Source organism: Rhinopithecus roxellana, chromosome 9 (assembly GCF_007565055.1).
Source record: "Rhinopithecus roxellana isolate Shanxi Qingling chromosome 9, ASM756505v1, whole genome shotgun sequence".
Lineage (NCBI taxonomy): Eukaryota > Metazoa > Chordata > Mammalia > Primates > Cercopithecidae > Rhinopithecus > Rhinopithecus roxellana.
In genome coordinates this window covers 58,500,221-58,527,932 of record NC_044557.1, presented here as the reverse complement: position 1 = coordinate 58,527,932, position 27,712 = coordinate 58,500,221, and the positions used below count along the sequence as shown (strand labels likewise).

At 42.5% G+C, this 27,712-nt stretch overlaps 1 protein-coding gene across 7 annotated transcripts in view; it reads right to left on the bottom strand.

Moving 5' to 3' along the window:
• ESRP1 (epithelial splicing regulatory protein 1) overlaps positions 1–27,156 on the bottom strand; it is a 73,948-nt gene extending 46,792 nt beyond the window's left edge. For 6 of the 7 annotated variants that reach the window (XM_010358606.2, XM_010358608.2, XM_010358610.2 and 3 more), the window contains exons 1-9: positions 26,694–27,155; positions 26,053–26,181; positions 24,717–24,830; positions 21,867–21,981; positions 5,109–5,207; positions 4,925–4,979; positions 2,451–2,561; positions 2,206–2,338; positions 2,077–2,119 (exon numbers count right to left, since the gene is read on the bottom strand). In XM_010358606.2, coding sequence (XP_010356908.1) covers positions 2,077–2,119; positions 2,206–2,338; positions 2,451–2,561; positions 4,925–4,979; positions 5,109–5,207; positions 21,867–21,981; positions 24,717–24,830; positions 26,053–26,181; positions 26,694–26,825 — 931 coding nt within the window. In that variant the 5' untranslated portion in view covers positions 26,826–27,155. Of the gene's footprint in view, positions 1–2,076; positions 2,120–2,205; positions 2,339–2,450; positions 2,562–4,924; positions 4,980–5,108; positions 5,208–21,866; positions 21,982–24,716; positions 24,831–26,052; positions 26,182–26,693 lie in introns of all 7 variants that reach the window. The other variant, XM_010358609.2, reaches the window with a different exon arrangement.
• Positions 27,157–27,712: the final 556 nt, after the last annotated feature.

Below are 27,712 nucleotides of genomic sequence, written 5' to 3'. Positions count from 1 at the left end.
CTTTGAAACTTGTATACTAGTAACATTTTCCCTAATACCAAATTCTTCTTTGCGCTTCTTTTTTTTGAGACACAGTTTCACTGTCTCCTAGGCTAGAGTGCCTCAGCTCACTGCAACCACCACCACACAGGTTCAAGTGATTCTCCTGCCTCAGCCTCCTGGAGTAGCTGGGATTACACACACACACACACCCTTACACCTCTCCTGGATAATTTTTGTATTACTAGTAGAGATGGGGTTTCCCCACATTGGCCAGGCTGGCCTTGAACTCTTGACCTCAAGTGATCTGCCTGCCTTGGCCTTCCAAAGAGCTGGGACTAAAAGCATGAGCCACCAAGCCCAGCCCCAATAGCAAATTCTTATCGCATTGCCCATATACAATGAAATCTCAGAAATGATATAAACATTAATTGAGTTTGCCATCTCCAAGTTGCAATGCATCTATCAAAAAATGTCAGGATTTAGGTAAAACCACAGCAACTCCAAATATATTTGGCCCCAACAATATCAAACATTGCTTGGGAAATCTGGAAATGCTCCTAAAGTCCTGAATTTTGAAGCCTTAGAGTTTATCTAAAGATGAACTGGAGCAAAAATATACCAGCAAATTGTGTTAATAGGATGCTGCTCCTATAAGTTCTATAGCTGCAAAATTTTCACCTGGGCTATGTAATGCAGGAATACAAATGTTCTTTTACACAGTGAAAGTCATCTTCATATAATTTGGCAATAGGTGTCAAATGGCTGTTGAAAAGGTCCACAATTTTTTGATTCAGCTATCCTGCTTTTAGAGATTTATCCTAATGAGTGGTACACACAGAGATTTAAAAATATTTACCACAATATATTAAAGTCAAAAGTTGGAAATGAGTTCTAAATGCTCAACAGGGATATTTTATTTATTACAGACAGAATCTCACTATGTTGCTCAGGCCATTCTCAAAATACAGCAAGGCTCAAGCAATCCTCCCTGTCTCAGCCTCCCAAGTAGCTGGAATTACAGGCACAAGCCATGTGCCCAGCTCCAACAGGGATGTTTTAAAATATTACAGTACATATAATACTACGTAGCAATTAACATTTAAGAAAATTGAGTAATGTAGGATGTTCATAATACATTAAAAGGAAATTATAAAACAATATGAATGAGCAAAAGAAACTTACAAATTAGATACATGTATAGAAAAATATCAGACAAAAAGCACAGTGAATGTTTTATGCATCTGTTACTTCCTTTAAAGAAATTAAAGTTATTAATCACTAAATAACTGGATAAAAACCACATCTGTTCCACCCTCTTTTTAACCATATTACTGTAAATATGTATCCAAAAATCTGTGAGACCCAAAACTACCATGTTTCTGGTGACTCATGTGTTAAGTTTAGAGAAAAATTAGAAGCACATGTGCAACAATCCCAGTTATTGCAGCATAGCTGTTTGAAAGCAGTTTTCTGACTCTTTTCAAGAATATCATTTCCTGGCCGGGCACAGTGGCTCAGGCCTGTAATCCCAGCACTTTGGGAGGCTGAGGCAGGAGGATCAATTTGAAGCCAGGGGTTCCAGACCAGCTTGGCCAACATGGTGAAACCCCATCTCTATTAAAAATACAAAAAATTAGCCAGGCATGGTGACACACACCTATAAGCCCAGACGTTTGGAGGCGGAGGCACAAGAACTGCTTGAGCCTGGGAGGTGGAGGTTGCAATGAGCTGAGATTGTGCCACTGCACTCTAGTCTGGGTGACAGAGCAAAACTCTGTTTCCAAAAAAACAAAACAAAACAACCTAGCCTTTCCATATGCATACAACTTCATATCACCTTTTCACCTTCATATAGTACTATTTTCAATGGCTATTTAACTATAGTAGGTTGGCTCAAGCCTTAAGACAAGTGTTATACATTAAGCTCACTGTTATTACTGGAAGCTTCTACTTCTGGGGAAGAAAATCTATTCCTATGTTCCATTAGAAAATAAAAACCATTCATGACCCTATTTATCCACTCTTGCTAAATTTAAGTATGCAAAATTTTTATATTCTTATTAACTAAAGCCACATTATATAAAAGGCACTTACCACCGGCAATTTTAAGAAAATCTTCACCTGTTGCTTTGTAAACCTGAGAAAAGACAGAGAAGTTAGTGTTTCTGACCCTATGTTAATTCTCATTCGCGATGTCCAGGGGTTCAGGTTTTGAGGACATACCTCAATATACCGGGTCCCCATGTGATGTTTGTGCCTCTGTAGTGCTAGGTCTCGGTGCTCCTCACTTACAAACCTAACCAGAGCTTCTCCGTTCCTTCGACCCTGAGCATTCAGACAAAGTGCTGCACCTCCCCTTTGAGAATGATAAAACAGATAGCAAGTAGAAAAAAAATACAGTGAGAAAAAAAAAAGAGAATCCATTACCCCTTTGGGATTAAGTAAAATAGATATTGAAGAAAACCAACTTGGCAATATTGAGTCCTTTGAAGAATCTTGCAATATCTTGATCTGAAGACTGCCATGGTAAACCTCGTGCCCTGACTATGGTGTTATCATCAATAAGTTCCATCTTGCTGCTGTGGATGAAGCAAAACTTCAGGTTGCATGATAAATGCTAGCAAGTCAGACACCCATTACCCCCTGCAAGACAACTGCCTAGTTACACAGGATGTATTATTTGATGTTCAGACTACCAACACTACTCGATTTTCCTTATAACCTCAAAAATTATGTGGGTACACATAATTTAGTAGAGAATGGGGTTTTGCCATGTTGACCAGGCTGGTCTCAAACTCCTGGCCTCATGTGATCCACCACCTTGACCTCCCAAAGTGCTGGGATTACAGGTGTGAGCCACTATGCCTGCCTATATATGTTTCTACTTTAAAGCCAAGGAAATAGCTGGGGAGAAGTATGAAGTGGTATCTGTTAGTGATCGCAGGTAGACCTGTTTGTAAATCAGGTGGGTACAGCTCAAAGTACTGTTTAGGTGGTTCATTATAAAAAGATGGCTGACTGTGTAGGCCCAACACAGCTAGCTTACTCAGCAAACCATCTATCTATCAAAGCTGAGGAAGGCCAGGCGTGGTGGCTCATGCCTGTAATCCCACCACTTTGGCAGGCTGAGGTAGGTGGATCACCCAAGGTCAGGAGTTCGTGACCAGCCTGGCCAACATGGTAAAATCCCATGTCTACTAAAATTACGAAGATTAGCCGGGCATGGTGGTGTACGTTTACAATCCCAGCTACTTGGGAGGCCGAGGCAGGAGAATCACTTGAACCTGGAAGGTGGAGGCTGCAGTGAGCTGAGATTGTGCCACTGCACTCGAGCCTGGGCAATAGAGTGAGACTCCATCTCAAAAAAAAAAAAGAAGAAATGTTTGCTTGGCACCCTCATGTCCTGAAAATTCCTAGAACTCCAAAATATAGGTTTGAATTCATTCTCAAATCTAGCCAGTATACATGTGGGGTTTAAATCCAGTTTAGCAGCCGAATTTAGGATCAGAATAAAGCTGACAAGTAACCCGCAAGAGGAATATGTGTGCATGGTAGGAAGTCTGCCATTAAAATATCCCCCACATCAAACCAGGGAGCCATCCCAGAGAATGTCCATAGAAATGCCTGTGAGTTCCTACACCTTAATGACTCACTTGCAAATCACTTATTATATATTTTGACACATTTTGATGTCTCATCCCTCCTAAGTTCATATTTTCAGTTCTCTCAGGACATTTTCTTAATAAGTCACTTTCTTCACAACTAAATCGGCCTCAAAGTCTCCGTGGGCAAAGCTGTCAGAAGTTTCTGTTCACTCCAGAGACCAAGCAAACACTCAATTCATTAGAGTGATTTACAAACAGGTCTACCTGCGATCACTAACAGATACCACTTCATACTTCTCCCCAGCTATTTCCTTGGCTTTAAAGTAGAAACATATATAGGCAGGCACAGTGGCTCACACCTGTAATCCCAGCACTTTGGGAGGTCAAGGTGGTGGATCACATGAGGCCAGGAGTTTGAGACCAGCCTGGTCAACATGGCAAAACCCCATTCTCTACTAAAAATACAAAACTTAGCCAGGTGTGATGGCACACATATGTAATCCCAGCTACTGGGGAGGCTGAGGCACGAGAATCGCTTGAACCCGGGAGGCGGAGGTTGCAGTGAGCAGAGATCATACCACGATATTCCAGCCTGGGCAACAGAGCAACAGTGTCTCAAAAATAAATAAATAAATAAAGTACTTATAGAAGGTACGTAAAATTTTATCTCAGTAAAAACTGTGAACTCTATTAAAGCCTACAATTTCTCCTTTGGAAATTTTCTAAGTGAAAGATTGGATAGTTTGGGGAGACCAAAATAACAATCACGGATACGAGCATATAATATACTTAAGGTCAGGGTGACTAAAGATGCCACTAAGTCATTACATACATAAAGAGCTTGAATATTGGGATATTCCCAATATCCAAGCTCTAAGTAATACAACCTTCTTTTACAGATGACCTAACAGTGAGAAAGGATAGCTAAAAGGATTAGTAAAGTTTCTAAAATATGACAAGAATTAAGTGGCACAATATGAACAAAAACAAGTTAAAGGGCAGGCACGGTGGCTCACACCTGTAATCCCAGCACTTTATGAGGACGAGGCAGGCGGATCACGAGGTCAGGAGATCGAGACCATCCTGACTAACACAGTGAAACCTCGTCTCTACTAAAAATACAAAAAATTAGCTGGGCGTGGTGGCTGGTGCCCGTAGTCCCAGCTACTCGGAGGCTGAGGCAGAATGGCGTGAACCTGGGAGGCGGAGCTTGTAGTGAGCCGAAATCATGCCACTGCACTCCAGCCTGGGCAACAGAGTGAGACTCTGTCCCAAAACAAAACGAAACAAACAAAAACAAGTTAAAAAGCTCAAATAAATAGTACTCGAGCACTTACCAAGTCCCACTTTCAAACTTGTAATTCACTCTCTCTGGATCTGAAAATCTGTGATCTAAAAATGAGAACATGGAAGTCATCATTTAGTGATTAGGGAGACAAAGTTGCAGGAGGAAATTTGAGTATAGGTAAGAGAAAAATAGTACGAATTCTGGGACTGCACTACTATAAAAGCAATACTTACTATAAGGCTCTGAAATCATTGCTAAAATTATATTCCCCATATCTTCAACTTGAGAGGCTCCATATCGAGAGACTGAACTATTCTTCTCAAAATTTAAATCTGTGAGATTAAGTTAAGGAAACACTTTGGAAAGGTAAAATCAGGTTACTTCTAAATCAAAATTAAACCTATACCAAGCCAAGAGAGGGAAGATGGATCTAGCCGAGCTTCCTTTAGAAATCTCAAAATGGGCCGGGCGCGGTGGCTCAGGCCTGTAATCCCAGCACTTTGGGAGGCCGAGGCCGGTGGATCACAAGGTCAGGAGATCGAGACCATCCTGGCTAACACGGTGAAACCCTGTCTCTACCGAAAATACAAAAAATTAGCCGGGCATGGTGGCGGGCGCCTGTAGTCCCAGCTACTCCGGAGGCTGAGGCAGGAGAATGGCATGAACCCGGGAGGCGGAGTTTGCAGTGAGCTGAGATCGCACCACTGCACTCCAACCTGGGCCACAGAGTGAGACTCCATCTCAAAAAAAAAAAAAAAAAAATCTCAGAATGGCTGCCTCCCATCAGTCAGTCATTCAACTTAGGCTCCAACTGCCCTTTTGGGTAAAAGAGCCAAATCAATCCAGTCCTGAGATATTACCAGGAACACGACTTTTATCTATCCAGTTGTAGCAAATGAATACTGAGCATTTTCATTTCATTTTGAATCAAAGTATGCAACAAAGTTAATTAGAATATTTAATTCTCTGAAGCTGTAAAGCACACACAAGGCAATGACCATGCCGATTTCAAGATATGGTGACATTATCAATACAAGGTATGAAATGACTTTTTTTGGCCTAATGTTTGAGATGGACACCACAGATTACTGATGTGATATTACTTCCACATTGCCACTTTTGCTTAGAAATTCCATTATAGAACACTTTTGGAGCCCTGTAGGATAGTCCACCTTTGATGACAGCAGATGCTAGTTCTAGACAGCAAATTTTGGAAACAATTCAAGCACTCAGAGTCAACACAGGCCAATGTGCTTCTTTACCAAAAGTATACTCTTCAAAACACAGTGCTTGAACTTGGTTTGAGGGTGAAACCAGGAATTCACATGACGTTTTATGAATCTCTCTAAAATATGGATGTGTTTCCATCAAATAGCGGCATACCTTGAAAATATGGTAGGCTTGGTTCTAGAGCACTGTATTAAAGTGAATATCACAATAAAGCAAATCACACAATTTTGTGGGTTTCCCACTACATATAAAAGTTATGTTTTGACTGTACTAAGTATTCAATAGCATTATGTCTTTTAAAAAATGTACATGCCTTAATTCAAAAATACCTTGTTGCAGAGGGGCACAGTGGCTCACACCTGTAATCCCAGTACTTTGGGATGCTGAGGCGGGAGGATCACTGGGAGACCAGGAGTTCCAGACCAAGCCTGGCCAATATGGTGAAACCCCGTCTCTACTAAAAATACAAAAATTAGCCAGGCGTGGTGGCGCATGCCTGTAATCCCGGCTACTCACGAGGCTGAGGCAAGAGAATCGCTTAAACCCAGGAGGTGGCGGTTGTAGTAAGCTGAGAACACCTCACTGCACTCCCGCCTGGGCGAGAGGTAGACTGTGTCTCCAAAAATAAAAAACAACATAACTTTGTTGCTAAACATGTTAATCATCTGAGCCCTCAGTGAGTCAATCTTTTTGCTGCTGGAGGATCTTACCTAGATGTTGATGGCTGCTGATGGATCAGGGTGATGGTTGCTAAACGTTGGGGTGGCTGTGGCAATTTCTGAAAATAAGACAACGATGAAGTTTGCCACATCCATTGCCTCTTCCTTTCATCAAAGATTCCTTGGTAGCCTGTGATGCTGTTTGAGGGCACAGGCAGAGTTGACTTAGCGTAATTCTTGGTTTTCTTTGTTGTTGTTGTTGTTTTTGACAGTCTTGCTCTCTCGCCCAGGCTGGAGTGCAGTGGCACGACCTCAGCTCACTGCAACCTCTACCTCAGCCTCCCGAGCAGGTGGGATTACAGACATGCGCCACCATACCCAGATAATTTTTGTATTTTTAGAGATGGGGTTCACCATGTTGGCCAGGATGGTCTCGAACTCCTGACCTCAGCTGATCCACCTGCCTCAGCATCCCAAAGTGATGGGATTACAGGCATAAGCCACTACACCCGGCCTCATTTTTGTATTTTTCAGTAGAGATGGGGTTTCACCATGTTGGCCAGCCTGGTCTTGAACTCCTGGCTTCAAATGATCTACCTACCTCGGTCTCCCAAAGTGCTGGGATTACAGACATGAGTTGCCACACCTGGTCAATTTAGCATAATTCTTCAGAACTCTAGGATTTTTAGAATGGCTAATGAGCATTAGCTTCAACTTAAAGTCACCAGCTACATTAGCCTATAACAAGAGAATCAACTTTTGAAGCAAGGCATTGATTTATCTTCTCTAGCTATGTTAGTCCAGGATGGCGTCATCTTCTAACAGAAGGTTGTTTCTAGTACATTGAAAATCTGCTGTTTAGTGTAGCTACCTTCATCAGTTAGCTAAATCTTCTGGATAACTCACTGCAACTTCTCCATAAGCATTTTCTGCTTCACTTTGAATTATGTCGTAGAGATGACTTATTTCCTTCAATCTCATAAACCAATCTTTGCTAGCTTTTCTTCTGCAGCTTCCTCACTTTTCTCAGCCTTCATAGAATTGAAGAGACTTAGGGCCTTACTCTAGATTGCACTTTGGCTTAAGGGAATGTTGTAGCTAGTTTGATCTATCCAGACCACTCACACTTTCTCCGTATCATAGCAATAAGTATATTCCATTCAAATTACACTTTCCTGTCTTCTATAAATGACAAGTGGGACCCAGCCTTCTCATCTTTGCTCAGGTTAATACCCTATAATGTTTTGCTTTCTTATCATTCATATATTCATTGGAGTCTTCAAGAAATTTTCCTTTATGCAACTTGGCAAATCATCTGGTACAAAAGGCCTGGCTTTTGGCCTACTTTAGCTTTTGACGTGTCTTCCTGACTAAGCTTAATCATGTCTAGCTTTTGATTTAAAGTGAGACATATGCAACTCTTACTTTCACTTGAATGCTTAGATGCTACTGTAGGGTTAATTGGCTTAATTTCAATATTGTGTTTCAGGGAATTGGGAGTCCCAAGGAGAGGGAGAGAGAAGGGGTAACTACCAGTTGGAACAGCCGAACACACACAACATTGACCAATTAAGTTTGCCACCTAATATGGCCCTGCTTTGCTGGCCCCAAAACAATTACACCAGTAACAAAGACCAGTGATTACAGATCGCCACAACAGAATAATGACAACGTTTGAAAGGTGACAGAGAGACAAGTAAGCAAATGTTGTTGGAAAAATGGTGTCAATAGACTTGCTGAATGCAGAGTTGCTACAAACCTTCCGTTTTCTTTTTTATTTTAAACAAAACAAAACTGGGCAGACACGGTGGCTCACGCCTGTGATCCCAGCACTTTGGGAGGCCGAGGTGGGAGGATCACTTGAACCCAGGAGTTCAAGACCAGCCTGAGATATCAAGTCCTCATCTCTACAAAGTAACAAATTGGCCTGTCATTGCAGCTACTCAGGAGGCTGAGGTGGGAGGATCGCTTGAGCCCGGGAGGTCAAGAAGTACACCACTGCACTCCAGCCTGGGTGACAGAGCAAGATCCTGTCTCAAAAATTAAAAAAAAGACAAAATACAACAACTGTGAAGCGCAATAAAGTAAAGCACACTAAAACAAGGTGCACCTGTGTGAGCAGACACTAATGTGCCCTGCAAAACCTAACATTGACTTTCTAGCCCTTTATAGCAAAAGGTTATTGACCTCTGACCTATTACAGAAGAATGGAGATTACAAAAAGATGGCCAGATAAAAAGGATGCCACAGGAATGTTTGTCAGTCAATCTCAAAACAGAATATGGGGAAAATTTAGATTTGAAAGGAGTATAAAAGTATATTCCATTCAAATTAAGCTTTCGTCTCATCTATTAATGGCAGGATTACCTAGCCTTCTCAGCATTGCTCAGGTACCACCCTATAAGGAAAGCACTCTTATCTTAATCCCCGAACCAAACTAGGCCACAAATGACCCACCAAAACTGTTCTTGGCCACAACCGTCAATTTAAGAGTTCATTAGATACTATTCCTATAATGTTATGCTATCTTCTTGACCGTCTTAACATTTTCTGGGTGTAGGCCCCCATCTTCCTCTGATCTCTTTCCATCTATCACCATCTCTATAGCTTCCAAGGATCTACTGACTTAAACGGTGGCATTTATTGGACACCATTTTGTGCCAACCACTCCCTATTTCTTCCAATTCTCGTAATAACCCTGACAGATAGATTATAGCAAAACCAAACAGTTGTAGAAACTAACTAAGGCTGGGCATGGTGGCTCACGCCTGTAATCCCAGCACTTTGTGAGGCCGAGGTGGGTGGATCACTTGGAGGTCAGGAGTTTTGAGATCAGCCTGGCCAACATGGTGAACCTCTGTCTCCACTAAAAATACAAAAATTAGCTCGATGTGGTGGCGCATGCCTGTAATCCCAGCTACTCAGGAGACTGAGGCACAAGAATCGCTTGAACCCGGGAGGCAGAGGTTGCAGTGAACAGAGATCATGGCCACTGCACTCCAGCCTGGGTGACAGAGCAAGACTCCATCTCAAACAAACCACTGGGATTGTGATGTTCCGTAGTTCACCCAGTCACCTGGTTGCTGGGTAATGGAGGTGAGATTACACGACAGCTATGATTTGACTATTGAGCAATAGTGTGTGAGAAGTTTTATAAATTCATAGATAAAAGTCAACGAAAGCAGACAGAGATCAAAAGTAAAAATGGAAAGCATTCCTGCCTGGTTAAAAATAGACTTGTAGATGAAGAATCATTTTAATGAATTCTACTTTTTAACTAAGAATATGTTCTTTACATTTGGCTACCTTGGTGCCACATAACACGTCCCAACACGTCTCCCTTTGAGCCATCACAACCAGGATCAGCGGCGCTAAGCTGTGTAACAACTTGTAAGTCACCCAACCTCCTGAATGCCCAAGCCATCTCCTTACACACACACACACACACACACAGCCTCAGTAGGCCAGTTTCTTCAATCTATGATCCTTAGCATCACTGAAAACGAGTGAGAGAGAGGAATGAGAAAACAAGTTTTAGTAGTAATTCTTTCCCCTATCAATTTATAAGTATATATTGAATTACTTGCTGCACGTCTGATCTTGAGGGAAGGAAAGATGAGTCTGTGCCTCCTGATTTATAGCTCCTCACGCAACTTACTCATTCTGCCCTCAAGGCAGCCACAACAGTACAAACAGGCTTAGCCAGCTTTACAAATGAGAAATGCCTCAAGGAAATGAGGAAGGGTACAGGCAGAGGTGGTGGGAACAAAACTCATCATTTCAGGCTGCAATTGAGCAAGTAAAATTTCATATGCATGTTAGAGGAATCTAGAGAGACTTGGTCTATATATTAACAAGAGGGACACTTTCCTTATGACCACCACTGGTGAAACAGGCTTGAGGATTTAATTCATACTTGCGTTAGCTGAGGATATAATTCAGAGAGAAATTTTATGAAGTTTATGAATATTAGCTTATCTACTTAAAAAAGTTATCCTTCCCAACTACCTAAAATTGGTCACATCTGGTTTCAGAACATCCCATTTTTACTTGTAAATATCTTTTCAAACTAAGTTTTTAATAAGGTGATACATTAACTCAGACAAGTTTAAACTATTTTATAATTACTCCAATTCGAAGTTTCACCTGAAAGCTGTTTTCCCTTGCCACAGAACCCTCACAAGACGTTAAGTCCATTCCTATGGTTTACTTTCATTTACTGTACAGTAACACAATTTCATGTCCACAGGCTTATAATACCTGTGTTAACGAACAAAGGAGTAGCTGATAAAACATAGCAAGAAAAAAAGAGAAAAGTTGGGCAGGGCGCGATGGCTCACGCCTGTAATCCCAGCACTTTGGGAGGCCCAGACGGGTGGATCACGAGGTCAGGAGATCGAGACCATCCTGCCTAACACGGTGAAACCCCGTCTCTACTAAAAAATACAAAAAACTAGCCGGGCGAGGTGGCGGGAGCCTGTAGTTCCAGCTACTTTGGAGGCTGAGGTAGGAGAATAGCGTGAACTTGGGAAGCGGAGCTTGCAGTGAGCTGAGATCCAGCCACTGCACTCCAGCCTGGGTGACAGAGCGAGACTCCGTTTCAAAAAAAAAAAAAAAAACAAAAAAAAAAAAGAAAAGTTGATTAGTCTTCCATCTAAAAACTGAATTTTCTAAAATCATGTGATAGAGATGTTACTCTTAAAAGAGTTGCCTTTATGGGCCGGGCGCGGTGGCTCACGCCTGTAATCCCAGCACTTTGGGAGGCCGAAGGGGGTGGATCACGAGGTCAGGAGATTGAGACCATCTTGGCTAACATGGTGAAACCCTCGCCTCTACTAAAAAAATACAAAAAAAAAAAAAACTAGCCGGGCGAGGTGGTGGGCGCCTGTAGTCCCAGCTACTCGGGAGGCTGAGGCTGAGGCAGGAGAATGGCGTAAACCAGGGAGGCGGAGCTTGCAGTGAGCTGAGATCCGGCCACTGCACTCCAGCCCGGGCGACAGAGCGAGACTCCGTCTCAAAAAAAAAAAAAAAAAAAAAAAACCCAAAAAATTAGCCGGGCGTGGTGGCGGGGGCCTGTAGTCGCAGCTACTCAGGAGGCTGAGGCAGGAGAATGGCGTGAACTCGGGAGGCGGAGCTTGCAGTGAGCTGAGATAGCGCCACTGCACTCCAGCCTGGGCGACAGTGAGACTCCGTCTCAAAAAAAAATAAGAGTTGTCCTTTTTATTTTTATTTTTTTTTTGAGACTAGGGTCCTGTTATGTTGCCTAGGCTGGAGCGCGGTGGCTATTCATAGGTGTGATCCCACTACTGATCAGCTCATGAGTTTTAACCTGCTCTGTTTCTGGGACAGTTCACTCCACCTTAGGCAACCCTCCACTCCACTCCCGGAGGTCGCCATATTGATGATGAACTTACTGTGAACACTGGATGGGCATACCGCACTACAGCCCAGAACTCCTGGGGTTCAAGTGACCCTCGCACTTCAGCCTCCGGAGTAGCTGGGATTACAAGCGTGTGCCACCAAACCTAGCTGTTTGCTTAATTTATTTATTTTTTTCGAGACAGGGTCTCACTCTGTTGCCCAAGCTGGAGTGCAGTGGCGTGATCTCGGCTTACTGCAACCTCCACTTCCCGAGTTCAAATGATTGTCCAGCCTTGACATCCCAAGTAGCTGGGATTACAGACAAATGCCGCCATGCCTGGCTAATTGTATTTTTTGTAGAGATAGGGTTTCACCACGGTGGCCAGGCTGGTCTGAAAACTCCTGAGCTCAAGTGATCTGCCCACCTCAGCCTCCCAAAATGCTGGGATTACAGGCCTGAGCCACCGTGCCCAGTTTGGTTGCATAATTTTAAATTTAAGTTCTACATATAATCTGATATATTTTAAAGTGAGCTTTGAAGGAAACAAAAAATGTCACCATAAGAAAATATAACCAGAAGTCAAAACAACCAAAACTATTTAACACCAGCAATAAAATGCTGGGGGAAAAAATCTAAAACCTAGGTATGAGCGGAGAGGAGTGAAAAACGTAAAAATAAAATTAAAAAAAAAAATAGAAGCCAGGTGTGGTGGCTCACCCCTGTAATCCCAATACTTCGGGAGGCCAAGGTGGGTGGATCACTTGACACCAGGAGTTTGAGACCAGCCTGGCCAACATGGTGAAACCCCATCTCTACTAAAAGTAAAGTTAAAAAATTAGCCAGGCATGGTGATGCACATCTGTAATCCCAGCAGTTACTTGGGAGGCTGAGGTATGAGAATCCTTCAAACCCGGGAGGTGGAGGTTGCAATGAGCTGAGATTGCACACTGTATCCTAGCCTGGGTGACAGGGTGAGACTCCATATCAGGGAAAAAAAAAAAACAAAAAACCTCAGACACAGATACACACATACTTAAAACCCTACTTTTGTCATATCCCAACCAGCTTTCTCAGGCTAATGCAACCTTAGCTTTAAACCTTACTTCCCAGCTTTTTTTTTTTTTTTTTGATGAGGCAGGATCTTCACGCTTGAATGCAGTGGTGTGATTAAGGCTCACTACATAACTTTGACATCCTGGGCTCCAGTGATCCTCCCACTTCAGCCTCCCAAGTAGCTGGGACCAGAAGAGTGTGCTTCCACACCTAGCTAATTTTTAGATTTATTTTTGTAGAGACAGCATCTCCCTGTGTTGCTTAGGCTGGTCTTGAACTCCTGGGCTCCAGTCCCCTTGCCTTAGTGTCACAAAGTGGTGAGATTACAGGCATGAGCCACTGCACTCAGCCTCTTGCTCTTAGAGGGTAAAAAATAAGATCCCTACCTAACAAACATTACTTCTTGGAGATATTATTGTACTGAAGAGTCATGCAGAAGGATTTCCAACAAACCTAGTAAGTCAATTATACCCTAGAAGGAATAAGATGGAGGTAGGGCCTCATTCAACAAAGGATATTAAAAACTTTACTTTGGAAAAAGACACTTATATGGGATAAACAAATTAGGAAAAAGAGAGACTCCTTGATAAGTCTTCCAAAGCTTTCTAAAACAAAAGGATTAATTTGAAATTTCCAAACTCCCATTTTAAAAGTAAAATATTTTATTTTTTTGAGATGGAGTCTCGCTGTCACCCAGGCTGTAGTACAGTGGCATGATCTTGGCTCACTGCAGCCTGTCGCTGAGGTTCAAGCAATTCTCATGCCTCAGCCTCCTGAGTAGCTGAGATTACAGGTACCTGCCACCACACCCAGATATTTTTGTATTTTTAGTAGAGATGGGGTTCCGCCATGTTGGCCAGGCTGGTCTCAAACTCCTGACCTCAGGTTATCCACCTGCTTCGGCCTCCCAAAGTGCTGGAATTACAGGCGTTACCCACTGTACCAGGGCAAAATATTTTATAATTAAAACAAACCACACTTAATTAACACCAGTCTGAGGGCTGGCAAGGAATATGCAGTATTTCTAGTCACTTCACTCACTGCAGATGACAGACCAGTGTCCTTGCCGATTTGGCTCATGTCACGCTAATGTGATGCCAGAGATAATTCCTTCCCCCTCCAGCTAACAAGGTCACCTACTGGCCCAGCTTATCTGTATACTTGATGATATATTATATATATTAAAATCCCTTTCATATACAGAAAAGTACCAAGGAGGATTCGGTGTTAGCCTTCACCTTTACAAGACAGTGAAGGTTTGTAAAATTATAAAGTCCCAGCTCATTTCACTGTTAGAATGAACTCCTAACCTTCAAGTTTACCTGTACTAACATGTAGCTGACACTTTGAAAGGTCTACATATAGTCTAACATAAGGTTAAAAAAAAATTATATGTGTAAAATAGTTTATATAAGTTTTAAAACAATAAGGAAGTAATTTCCATAGTCCCTTATCAGCTGTTTTTCCTGTTCTGAGACACTCGAAAACCAGGTAGGGTCCACAGGATCAGTCAACATTGCAGAGTGTGGGGCAGGCTAACCACCAGCTAAGTGGCAGCACACACTATCTCATTAATCCTTATACAATAGTCTTACCCATTTTAAGATGGGGAAACTGAGGCTGGGGGGTCAAATAAATTACCCCCAGTGTTCATGTTCTTAACTACTATCCTATTATCCCCAATTGTAACCTATAGGAAAAACAGGCTAATGTCACACACTGATAATAGAGCACACATATGTGCACACACACCCAAATCCTTTACACCCCTCAAGAAGTGATGAAACATATACACCCTACTAACCTTTGAATGGGCAGGCATGAGCAGTTTAGTGATTTTTCCTGATAATGAAAATTTGCCCTAGTGAAATGGCAATCATAATCATGTCAAACAGCACATATGAATGCAATACCCTATCATGGAATACATATTTTACAAAATTAACTCTACTGCTTTACGGTTTGATATGTGCTGAGCAAACACAGGATATTAACTTAAAAGGGAGATAACCTATTTGAGGTAGCCAGCGTGCCTCAAATGATTGTATGCATTCTAAACTATTTCACCTTGTATATTGTTGGATGCTAGAGCATCTAACTTAAAGACAAAGCCTCTAAGCCTCAGTTTCCCTAGTGATAAAATGGGGATGAAAGCTCCCCACTGAGCCGTTCATGGCATATGTAGTAAGCAGTCAATTGACAGTTTTTTTCACCTGTCCTCCTTACCATACTTTCAGAAAAATAAAATCTTAATAAATGCTTGGCAAAGGGAAGTAAACACAATATTAGAAGTCTTGATTAGTGAGAATAAGTAAGTTCCTGACAAACAGCTAACAAAAAGCAGGTTAAGAAATCAGGAGGAAGTAATTCCATACAACATTAGTGGGGGAAAAAATGAGTTAAAAAAAAAATGAATAAAAGAATTCATTTACACAAATGTCCTTTCAGCAGGAGACAACTAGTATTAATTTCCCTAAGGGATCTAAGATAATTAAAAAAAAAAAAAAAAAAAAAGCCCCAACCCCTATTATCACACCCTCAACACCCACACTTGATTAAGTAAAAAGCTTACAACATGTAATCCACAGTTTACCTGCTAGATAAGGTCTCTCAGCTAGCATCACATGATTCAAAAGCAGTCAACAATGCAACTGGAATAACTCAAAGGCCTAGTATCAACACCAGAAATGTGTTTTAGGACCAGGCACAGTGGCTCACGCCTGTAATCCCAGCATTTTGGGAAGCCGAGGAGGGCAGATCACCTGAGGTCAAGAGTTCCAGACCAGCCTGGCCAACATGGTGAAACCCCATATCTACTAAAAATACAAAAAATAGCTGGGCATGGTGGTGCACGCCTGTAATCTCAGCTACTTGGGAGGCTGAGACAGGAGAATTGCTTGAATCCAGAAGGCGAAGGTTGCAGTGCGCAGAGATTGCACGCTGTACTCCAGCATGGGCAAGGCAGAGACTGTCTCAAAAAAAAAAAAAAAAAAGTATTTTTGAACAAATACAAAGACAAAAGAGGGAAAGAAGTGCCAAAAATAAGAACCAGAACTACACTCAAGAAATTCCTGGTCAGGTGGGGTGGCTCATGCCTGTAAAACCAGAACTTTGGGAGGCTGAAGTGGGTGGATAACCTGAGGTCAGGAGTTCAAGACCAGCCTGTCTAATATGGTGAAATACCGTGTCTACAAAAAATACAAATATCAGCCAGGCGAGGTGGAAGACCCCTATAGTCCCAGCTACTTGGGAGGCTAAGGCAGGAAAATCGCTGGAATCCGGGAGGTAGAAGTTGCAGTGAGCCAAGATTGCGTCACTGTACTCCAGTCCGGGCGACAGAGTGAGACTCTATCTCCAAAAAAAAAAAAAAGAAAGAAAAAAATTCCTAAACCCTTTCTTTATCAAAATGGTCCTACTTTCTCATTTACATAGCACTTCACTTACAAAGCTTTCATTTTGGAATACTCAAGATTAAAGTTTGGCTCGGCAGACACTAGTAACTCCCAGGAAAGCAAAAATGCTGTGTGGCAGTGTATACTCAGCTCAGACTTTGTGACTCTACAACTTGGGTTTTAGTCTCCTCTTCCATTAGAAATACACAACATTGGCCTGGCACAGTGGTGCACGACTGCAGTCCCAACTACTTGAGCCTAGGGCACAGGAGTTTGAGGCTACAGTGAGCCATGACCGTGATAGCATTACAGCACCAATGCACTCCAACCTGAGCGAAAGTGAGACTTTAGGGGGAAAGAAAAAAGTGACCACACTATAATTTTCTTTCATCTTCCATAAATGCCTTGAAATACTGCATATTATTCAAGTTCCACTTATTGTTCTTTTAAATGCAAGGCCTGGTTGCTTTCCCTCACCATTCCCCCTGGAAAAAAGTCTGCCTTAAACACAAAAATTGCAGTGAGATATAAAAAATGACTCTCTTCCCATATGATCCAGCAATCACACTCCTTGGTACTTACCAAAATAAATAAAAATCCTAGGCCGGGCGCAATGGCTCACGCTTGTAATCCCAGCACTTTGAGAGGCCGAGGAGGGCCGATCAAGAGGTCAGGAGATCGAGACCATCCTGGCTAACATGGTGAAATCCCATCTCTATTAAAATTACAAAAAATTAGCTGGGCGTGGTGGTGGGCACCTGTAGTCCCAGCTACTCCAGAGGCTGAGGCAGGAAAATGGCATGAACCCGGGAGGTGGAGCTTGCAGAGAGCCGAGATCGCCGCCGCTGCACTCCAGCCTGGGCGACAGAGCAAGACTGTCTCAAAAAAAATAAAAATAAAAATGAATAAAAAAAACCTATGTCCACATGAAAACCTCCATGTGATGTTTATAACAGCACTATTCATATTTGCAAGAACTTGAAAGCAACCAAGATGTCCTTCTGTAGGCGAATAAACAAACCATGTTTGGATAAACAAACCATACATCCAAACAATGAAATTCAGTGCTAAAAAGGAACTATAAAGCCATGAAAAAACATAGACTAATCTTAAATGCATATTATTGGCTAAAAAGACAATCTGAAAAGGTTACATACTACATGATTCCAACTATATGACCTCCCAGAAAAGGCAAGACTACAGAGACAGTAAAGATTGGTGGTTGTCAGGGGTTAAGGGAGAGGGAGGAATGATTGGCCAAAGTACAGAGGAGTCTTAAGGCAATAAAACTACTCTATTAGGGATAAAAGACTTTAAGGTAGCAGGTAAAAACACAAAACTAAACAAAAAAACATTATTCTGTACCATGCTATTACTACAATGTATTCTGATACAACAATGGTAGATAGACGTCATTATACATTTGTCAAAATCCATATAATGTACAAGACCAAAAGTGAAACCCAGTGTAAACTATGAGCTTTGGGTAATAATGACGTGTCAATGTAGGCTCATCAGGTGTAACAAATGTACCACTCTGGTATAGCACTTTGACAGTGATGGGGCAAGTGGAGAGGAGGAGAGGAAGAGAGAGAGAATAACAAAGGTTCTGTAAGAACACTATACTTTCTGCTCAGCGGTGCAGCATGTTGACAGTGGGGCAGTGAGTGAAAGAGAGTGTGTGTGTATGTGTGTAACAAGGGTTATATAGGAACACTCTATACTTTCTGCCCAATTTTGCTCTAAACGTAAAACTGGTCTAAAAAATAAAGTTGGGGCCGGGTGCAGTGGCTCACGCCTGTAATCCCAGCATTTTGGGAAGCCGAGATGGGTGGATAACTTGAGCTCAGGAGTTGGAGACCAGCCTGGCTAACATGGTGAAACCCCATTTCTACTAATAATACAAAAATTAGCCAGGCATAGTGGCAGGCGCCTGTAATCCCAGCTACTTGGGAGGCTGAGGCAGGAGAATCGCTTGAACTTGGGAGGCAAAGGTTGCAGTGGGTTAAGATCGCGCCATTTCACTCCAGCCTGGGTAACAGAGGGAGGCTCCGTCTCAAAATAATAATAATAATAATAAAAAGTTGAGATTACAGGTACAGCAGATGCACCTGTAATCTGAATTTCTCAGGAGGCTGAGGCAGGAGAATTGCTTGAGTTCAGGAGTCTGAGACAAGGCTGGGTAACATAGCACGACTACATCTCAAAAAAATAAAGCCTACTAATTAAAAAATAAATGAGGCCAGGATATGGTGGCAAACAGCTATAATCTCTGCATTTTGGGAGGCCAAGGCAGGAGGATGGCTTGAGGCCAGGAGTTTGAGAACAGCCAGGGCAAAATATGAGGAACCATCTCTAAAAAATGAAAAAAATTTTTTTTTGTCTCACTATGTCATCTGGGCTAGAGTATAATGGTGTGATCTCAGCTCACTGCAACCTCTGCCTCTTGGGTTCAAGTGATTCTCCTGCCTCAGCCTCCTGAGTAACTGGGATTGCAGATGTGCGCCATCATGCCTGGCTACTTTTTGTATTTTTAGTAGAGAGGGGGCTTCGCCATGTTGGCAAGGCTGATCTTGAACTCTTGACCTCAAGTGATCCACCCACCTTGGCCTCCCAAAGTGCTGTGATTACAGGCATGAGCCACCTTGCCCAGCCAAAAATGAATTATTAAAAATTTTAAATTTACTTGGATATAAAGTTAATAAAGCATGTTTCCAATACTTAGAATACTGTGACATCACTGAGGGTCCAAACTGATATTTCTGTATCCTCATTTAAAACAACCAATCAAGAATACAAGTATTTCACAACCAAAAAAATTGAACACTTCAACCTGCACATTCTCTTATCTGCTCTTCTCCAGGTGTTTACAGAAGCCCCTTTCCCTCCCCCACTGGTTTACCAGGTGAAACAGGTAATTCCTGAAGAGTAAATGACCTTCTGTCCACTTGGCAAAACCATGGTTAATGACTATAGATCTCCCAATTCAGTGTCACTTTCATATTGGCAAGGAAAATGTTTAATGCTCTGAAAGAACAGAACAATTCTTCAGTTCAGACATTGTAGAAATACTTTGCACAGATGAGCACAAGTTGATATTCAGATTGGACATAATTGCTTTTAGCCTCAGAAATTGGTCTGGTAGCCTAGTCAGGGAAATTAAGTATTCCTCTGAATAGCAGTCATAAAATAACTGACCACAGCAGCAATGTAACACAAAAACCGTTGCTGAGAAAGCTTATTAGCATTTCTAACTTGTTAAATGAGAAAGACATGTACAAGTATGATATTAAATATTAAAACATTTAAGAATAAAATCCACTTTTTTTGAGACAGGGTCTTGCTTTGTTACCCAGGCTGGAGTGTAGTGGCACAATTACAGCTCACTGCAGCCTCGACTTCCTGGGTTCAAGCAATCCTTGCACCTCAGCCTCCTAAGTAGAGCTGGGACTACAGCCTTATGCAACCATGTCCAGCTAATTTTTTTTATTTTTTGTTGACGTTGTGTTTCTCTATATTGCCCCGGCGCAATAATCCTTAATATACTTCCTTTCCTTACTGAAGTTGTTTTTTTCATTTTTAAAAATATTTTTATTTCATTTATTTTTTGTAGAGATGGGTTCTCGCAGTAATGCCCAGGCTGGTGTCAGCACTCCTGGTCTCAACCCATCCTCCCTCCTCAGCCTCCCAAAGTGCTGGTATTACAGATGTAAGCCACACCGTCCAACCAGAAGTTGTCTTTTTCTAAATTAAGATAGCTTATTAGATTTTTCATCCACTGTCTTCTAATTTTTCTCTAGGTACTCTGGCTATTTTGTAGAAGACCAACTATCTGCATCAAAAAGTTTTATACTTAAGAACTGAATTGTGTTCCCCACCTCCCCCATGTTGAAGTCCAACCCCCAATTTAACTATCTGGAGAGATGGTCTTTAGGAGTTAAGTTTAAATGAGGTCAAAGGGTGGAGGGGTCTAATTAGATAGGGCAGTGACCTTGTAAGAAGATAACTCCTTCTGCTATCCCCCCAGAAAAGGTGGCTAGCTACCTGCAAGCCAGGAAGAGCCGTCACCAGAACCTGACCATGCTGACACCCTGATTTTGGACATCCCAGCCTCCAGAACTGTGAGAAAGTAAATTTCTGTTGTTTAAGCTTCCTGGTCTATGGTATTTGTTATGGACGCTTGAGCTGTCTAACACAACATTCAAACCAACAGAACAACCAGTGAGAATTTTTCTGCTGTACCAACCTTTTTAACAAAATTCTTATAAGAATTCTATCACAGTGAACTTATTCCACCCTCTTCCCAACACTAGTGGTCATGCTAAGCCAGAATTCCAGCCAACTGACTCCAAGAAGAAGGCAAATGAAAATGGATTTGACCTGTTTACAAGTAGTTATGAAATATATGCAAGCAAACTTGAATCAGGAAAAAAAATCCTGAAGTAACACAAAAACCAGGCTTTAGTTCCTGAAAATGAATGAGAAAGTTTGGGAATAAGCATCTACAACCCACAAGTTACTGAAGGTAACTTAGTTTTAACTTCATGGTGACTCTCACAGTGGCTTTTGGGAAGCCACCCAAGGCAACAATTACTCAACTTTACATCTGATATATTAGCACATGCCTGCTTATTAGTTAGCACTTTAAAGACTTAATGAATGTAAGATGATGGGTCATTTGTGATTATAGATTTGTAATTATAAAATTACTTTTACAATATATCATGCATCAAATATATTATTTTGGTAACTAAAGAATGTGGGGAACAATCCAGACCCCCATTTTATCATCTTCAAAGATGGCTTATTATAATTAGCATAATCTTGTATTTGAAAAACTCAGGGGAGGCTAAAAGAGGGACCAGTGAACTTCAGTTTGTAAAGGGGATATATCCACTAATTAAAAAAACTATTTGACTTCATTCTAAAGAAGCCAAAATAAACCCTAAAATCACAGTAACCAAGAAAAAGTGGCCTTAGAATCTGCACTGAAGTCTTCATGTTCTTTCTCCAGCACACACACACATTACATAATCTGAAACTGAATCCTATTCTACATGTGATCACCTCACCAAAAAATCCATCTGCAAATCCATCCAACCATCTGATTAATTAAAACTACTTTCAAAGATGTCTATAATTGTGTTAGCTTCGCAGCAGAGTAGACAAATTTTGGACAGGCCAATTTTATCCATATGCTGACAAAATTTTAAATGTTTGAAAGTTTCTTGAATTACCATTTTTTTCCTGGAACTATCTTTTCAAATGATTCTTGAGTAGTGATTTAAAGGATACACTCTGTCATTGCAGCAACATCCAGTTTGTCAATATCAGGTGAACCAGGGCAACACTTCTTGAATTCTTTTCGAAGATCAAAAAAGGAATAGAAGCATTCAGGTAATAGCACATTCTGAGGAAGGACAAAGTAGATACTGTTAACTAGGTGAATTTGGTTCAATGTTTCTCTTACAATTAGGAACCTAAAAATTGAAATACAAGCATATTTTACAATGGAAAAAATTTAAATTTTAAAGTAAGAGTCATTTTATTTTTAAAAGTTGGTCCTGTTTCTATATTAGATCCTATGCACAAGTCTCATGAAAAAAAATTCTTGTTTTAAGGCAGTGGATTACCATGTTTGTGCTCCAGTATGCATTCCATTCGAAACAATTCTGAAGCTGTGATACATTTGGGCTGTTACACGTCATATTTTCTGGCTGTTAATACTACTCTTTTTTCCAGCCATAACCATTTTAGAACATCTGTATTTTCAGACAGCACTAGCAGCCCTTTCAGTTTTCATACAGATGTGGGATTAGATTGTAAAACTGGGTAGTTCTATTGGGTTCTAATAATGCATATTTTCAGTAGTAAGTGAGATTAGAATAGTAAGTTCCTGATTAACTGAAAAGGCTTATTTTTGTGCCAAATAATAGTCCCACATTAGTCTTCTTGACCAATATTGTAGCTGTACCTTTGAACTCAAATTAGACTTCAAACAAAAACAAAAACAAACTCACAAATCCCAAAGGCAAAGGAGAAATTGTTGCCTGCTATTCTTAGCTATTAGCACCACTACTGTAGCTATTAAGCAAAGTACAGCTGTCCGGACAAATATTACACTATTGTTTCTTTTGGTTTTTTTCTTAACAAAATAACTCAGCATTGAATAACTTTTAAAGACAATCCTTTTAAAAACTCAATTTAGATTTTTCTTAAAATTTCAAAATTGTTTGTTAATTTGCTGGGAACTTTTACCCATTTTTACATTAGAACATCAAGGAAATTAAGACTTTTAAATGTTAAATGTTCATGCAAAATGTCTCCTCTCCAAGTTCCTTCTATTGGATTTTATTAGATGTGACCTATTCATGCTATATTCTGAAATCAGTATTGCTGCATCATGGTCACAGCTTTTAAAAAAGTTAACAACCAAAAGAACCATGAAACCTCCCTATTACCTACAAAGATACTCATTTAAAAGCTGTTTGTAAGGACAGTAACTCACATGTTCAACAATAATCAGTTTAAGTTGTTGTGTCCGTGTAAAATACTGAGTATTTTATTTAGTGCTTATAACAATGTTGATGTCCTATTAAATAATGTAGGCTAAAAGGCTTATGCAGTATGAATGCTCTTTGTAAATAATGCTTGTCTACAGAATTCTGGAAGAATATATCCAAATATGTTCATGTTAGAGAAGAACATTTTAATGTATTGAGTGGCAGAATTATTTCATGTTTTGCCATTTTCCCTTTTCTTTAATGAATATACAGAATTACTTTCACTATAAAATTGTTTTAGTTTCTGTATTTAATCAAAATCCTAATAGTAGTGGCTGAGGAAAAAGTCTTACTTTTTCTCCAGATGTTTTCCTATGCCCAAAGCAGTCCACCTAAATAATGAAAACAGCTATTTTCCTCTGGCCCAACAGAAAAGATTAAGTCTTGTCCTTCTGTCATGTGAGTCTGGGAGGAAAAAAGTAATCCTTACTTATCACTATTTCTGGTAAGGATGTAGCAACTAGTCTAGCATTTAATTTTTTTAAAAAATTCTTCCCCTTTTATCAAATAATTACTAAGACTCATATAAAAGGAGTGAATTCCTGAAGACATAAGAACTTGAGTTACTCCTTCAAACTTTTTAAATTGTCATAATATATTAAACGAAATAAAATCTGTGCTTACTTGCCTGGGTCATTTGTCGGTCTACATCTTTCATTGCAAGCCTTGCCTCATACAGGTACCTAAATATATTCTACTTCCATCTTTTCAAGCTCAGTGCCTGCCTACCACAATAAAAAGTTACAGCTCGAACTAATTTAAGTTGTTAAGAGACAGTGTATTAGCAATGATTGGCTACACTGGGTGGGTTGCCTCTGGTGTTCCTTTTCCCACAGCCCCTTGGTATTTATCCAGGGAGAGAAATCACATTTTACCTATAGTAAGACTGTATTTCTCTCACTCTGTAATCCTCTCTATGTCAGAAAAAAATGAGCAAAGGTAAAAGATGAGGGTGACCCTTTTGTTTTGATGCAAGAATCAGTTTTGAACATTAACTTAAAATCAGACAAAGTGAAGAGTGCTATGATTGTGGTTTCACTAGATATAAGGTTGTCTTATTTAAGTAGCCTTTTTAATGAAATGATTAGAAACACAACTTTAAAGGTTTAATTCTTTTTTCCTTCCTTTCTAGGATTTTCAATACAAATGGGTATATTATGACATAATAAAAATAGTTCTTTCCTCTCTATAGTTATTTTAAATGTCAAAAATTCACACTCCATATTAGCTTTGGGAAAGGCAGAGTGTCATGCATCTTGAAGATTGGACATAAACAAAGAGACTATTTTAAGTCACCAAAGAGTATCTTTGTATATACATAACACCAAATTTACATTTTAATAATTTTTAAGAGTACGGTTCAGTAAAACATTAAGTACATTAACGTATTTTGCAACCATAACCACCATCCATTTCCAGAGCTTTTTCATCTTCCCAAACTGAAATTCTGTACTCATTAAAATAACTCCCTATATGCATATTTTTAAAAACAGAGAAACTTGAATAAACTAAAAAATTTTAAAAACTTCCAGTCACCCCAAAGATCCAACCATTTTTTTTTTCCAGAAGCCAGCACTCTTACCTTCTTGGAAGCCTCAGGATGCAGGATTTGCCTGACATGAAGCTGCCCATCAGTACAGAGACAGAAAGAAGTCCCTACTCCAATATTCAGTTCATTGCTCACTGACTGGTTAAACTGCAAGAACAAGATACACACAGGGATGCAACTGATGCACGATTTACAAACTCTGCAAAGTAACTCCCCTTGGCGATAGCCGGAGAAAACTGAGATAAGGGCCCTGATGGGGGACACCGGTGCTGGGGCAACCTTGGAAAGACAGACTCCTTTCCCACAAACCTCCTTGCTTCCTCGAAGTAGGGAAGCTTTCCAATCAATCCGCAGTTCGCGCCCAGGAGAAACTTGTCAATGCATTCTCCCTTCTGTTTTTACAAAAAAATTCACTCAAGACTTAAGTCAGATGTCTCATTTCATCAGCAGGTTGCCTTCGGATTACATCATTTCCTAGTGTTACTTTTTGTATGTTTGGATGTGCCAGGCTTAAGATGCCAGCTTCTGATAAACAAATACGGGTACTGGGTATACAGATCTGGAAAAAAGCCTTGGATGAATACACCCCAGAAAGGATAGCTTTCTCCTATAACTCGAGGCTCGTGTGCTAGGGCAGAGGTCGTGAGAGCGCAGAGCATTCATCTGTGCACAGGTGTTTAGCGCCCCGCCCTACCCGATCCGGCACCCGTCAGCACCCCGGAACAGCCGGTTTTTAGGTCACCTCAGTCCTAATAAGGGGATTCCATCAGTTCCGCAGTGACCCAACGGGCAGCCTTGCACGTTCGGACCTGAAAAACCTCCCTGGCACTGGGACCAAGGCCACTAAAGAAATAATGACGGACCGAGCCTGTCGTTGGGAGTTCAGAAGCCTGAAACCAGGCAGGCACCTTCAGGTTCCAACCCAAACTGTGCTACTACTTGCACACCCGCCGGGCCCGCCTGCACGTCTAGGCCACAGCGCCCCCTGCCCGAAGGCTGCGGGCCCAAACCCCGCAGGGGAGCGGCGCGTCTAGGGTCTGGACCTGGAGATGGGGGCGCTAGGATTCAAACTCCGAACGTCAATCAATTGGCAAAATGGAGCTGACTCTCCAGCTCCACTAACTACTCTGGAAGCAACTCGAAAACTAGTGAATGTCGGTCCCAAACCCTGGGGACCGGGAGGTGAAGAGAAGCAGCGACCCCCGCCCAAACGGTTAGCTCTGGCCCTCAGACTGGGCTCCCACCCACGCGGCCGGGCGGGAGTCTTGCCACCCTGCTCCGGGAACACGCGTGGGCCGCCCTGAGAGGGCGTAGGGTGCGGTGGGGTTGGGCCCAGGCTGGGGTGGGCGGCGTGACCCGGGGCTGTCACCTGTCGGAGGGCTTGGTCCAGCTGCGACGCCGAGGACAGGCTTTCGACGTCTATTTTAGTTTCTTCTTTGCAGTCCTCCGTCAGTTCCAACTGATCCGGTCTAACTAGTACTTCGTGCAACTGTCCCACCTCCGAAGGTAGAGAAGCAGGGATCAATTTCCCTCAATTTCGGAGCTTCTTTCTGCACCCTCCTCCCTTGCTCCCCTGCTGGGGGGACCCGCGCCTCTCTAGGGGTCCGGACGCAGAATCAAAGCTCTTGACTCGCCATCGGCTCCAGTGCGTTCCTGCCCCCCGCCCCACCCCCCACCCCCTACCCGATAGGTCGGAAAGGCCCTGGAAGTGGACCCCAGGGCCTCCGAGACCCCACCTCGTCTCGGCGGGGCGTCCCCCGACGGGCAAAGAACCAGGCTTGGTAGCGCTGGCCTCCCCACCTGAGCCAGGTTGCCGAGGACTGAAATGGCTCCACGGCAGTTGGCCAACAAGTTTGGTTTTACTCTAGCTTCCCTAGGCCGCGGGTCCAGACTCACAAGCGGGCAAACAGGAGCACTTATTTACCTACCTCCACCCCCCTCCCCGCCCAAACCTCTACCACAAACTTCTTGCCCCATTCCTTGCATTTAGACGAAAACGTGAAGAAATACCTTCTTGTTGGCCAGATCCACGACTTTCCAGAACAGCAGTATCAGCTCCTTCTCATCCGAGCCTAGCTTGGCCCCGGTGGCCCCAGCAGTGATCCCAAAAAGCACCACCAAGTAATCCGGAGAGGCCGTCATGACGATAGGTGGGGAGGGGGAGAAGGGGGGGGTCGGGAGGAGGTAAGGCGGGGTGGAAGTGAGAACGAAAAAACCTGTGCTAAACCCTCTTCTAAGAGAAAAAGAAAGAGCGCCCACCCCCCCTCCTCGCTGCTGCTACTGCAAAAGGCGGTAACCAACCACCCAAGCCCACACCTGGCCGGTGCTCCACGCCCAGGGCAGGAAGGGGGGTGGGAAGGAGGGCGCAGGAGGCCTGCCCTTTTTGTATTCAGTTGCCCGGGCGTCTATGCAAAAAGCCTGGAGCAATGCTGCACCCCCGGGAGGCACGCAATGGCTGAAAGCTTTTCTGTTTTGGGATGTGGCTCTACCTGCCCGCCCCTTCCCCCTCCCCCACGTGGTGCAGGTAAGAGACACCTGGCGGCGCCGGCCCATTGGCTCCTTCAAACCACGACGTGGCAGCGGTGGGGGAGGAGGCCGCTTGGGGAGGGGGAAGAAGGGGCGGGAGACAATGGCTGGATGAATGGAGAGGCCAGGGCGAGAGAGGAGGAGGGGGAGACGCGAGGGGCGGGGAAGAGGCGGTTGCCATCCAGAGGGTAGACGAGGCCAGACGGGAAAAGGGCTCAGAGAGGTAAAGGGCGCGGAGTAGCTGGGGGGAGGGGTCCCCACTGGAGGTAACTGAGAGGTGCGGGCGGTGCGGGGGGGGCTCGGAGAATACCTGCTACGGGGAACGAAGCCGAAGGTTCTGAAGGGTCAAGCGAAAAGGCCAGGTACAGGGAGGCGAAAGGAGGCCAGAGGTGAGGCCCGGGGAGCGGAGCTGCCCAGGGCGCGGCGCCGGTGGAGGACGAACCGCTGAGGGAGGGACCTGCCAACCGCAGCCAGGAGGTGGCGGGGGCAACTGCCGATCCCCG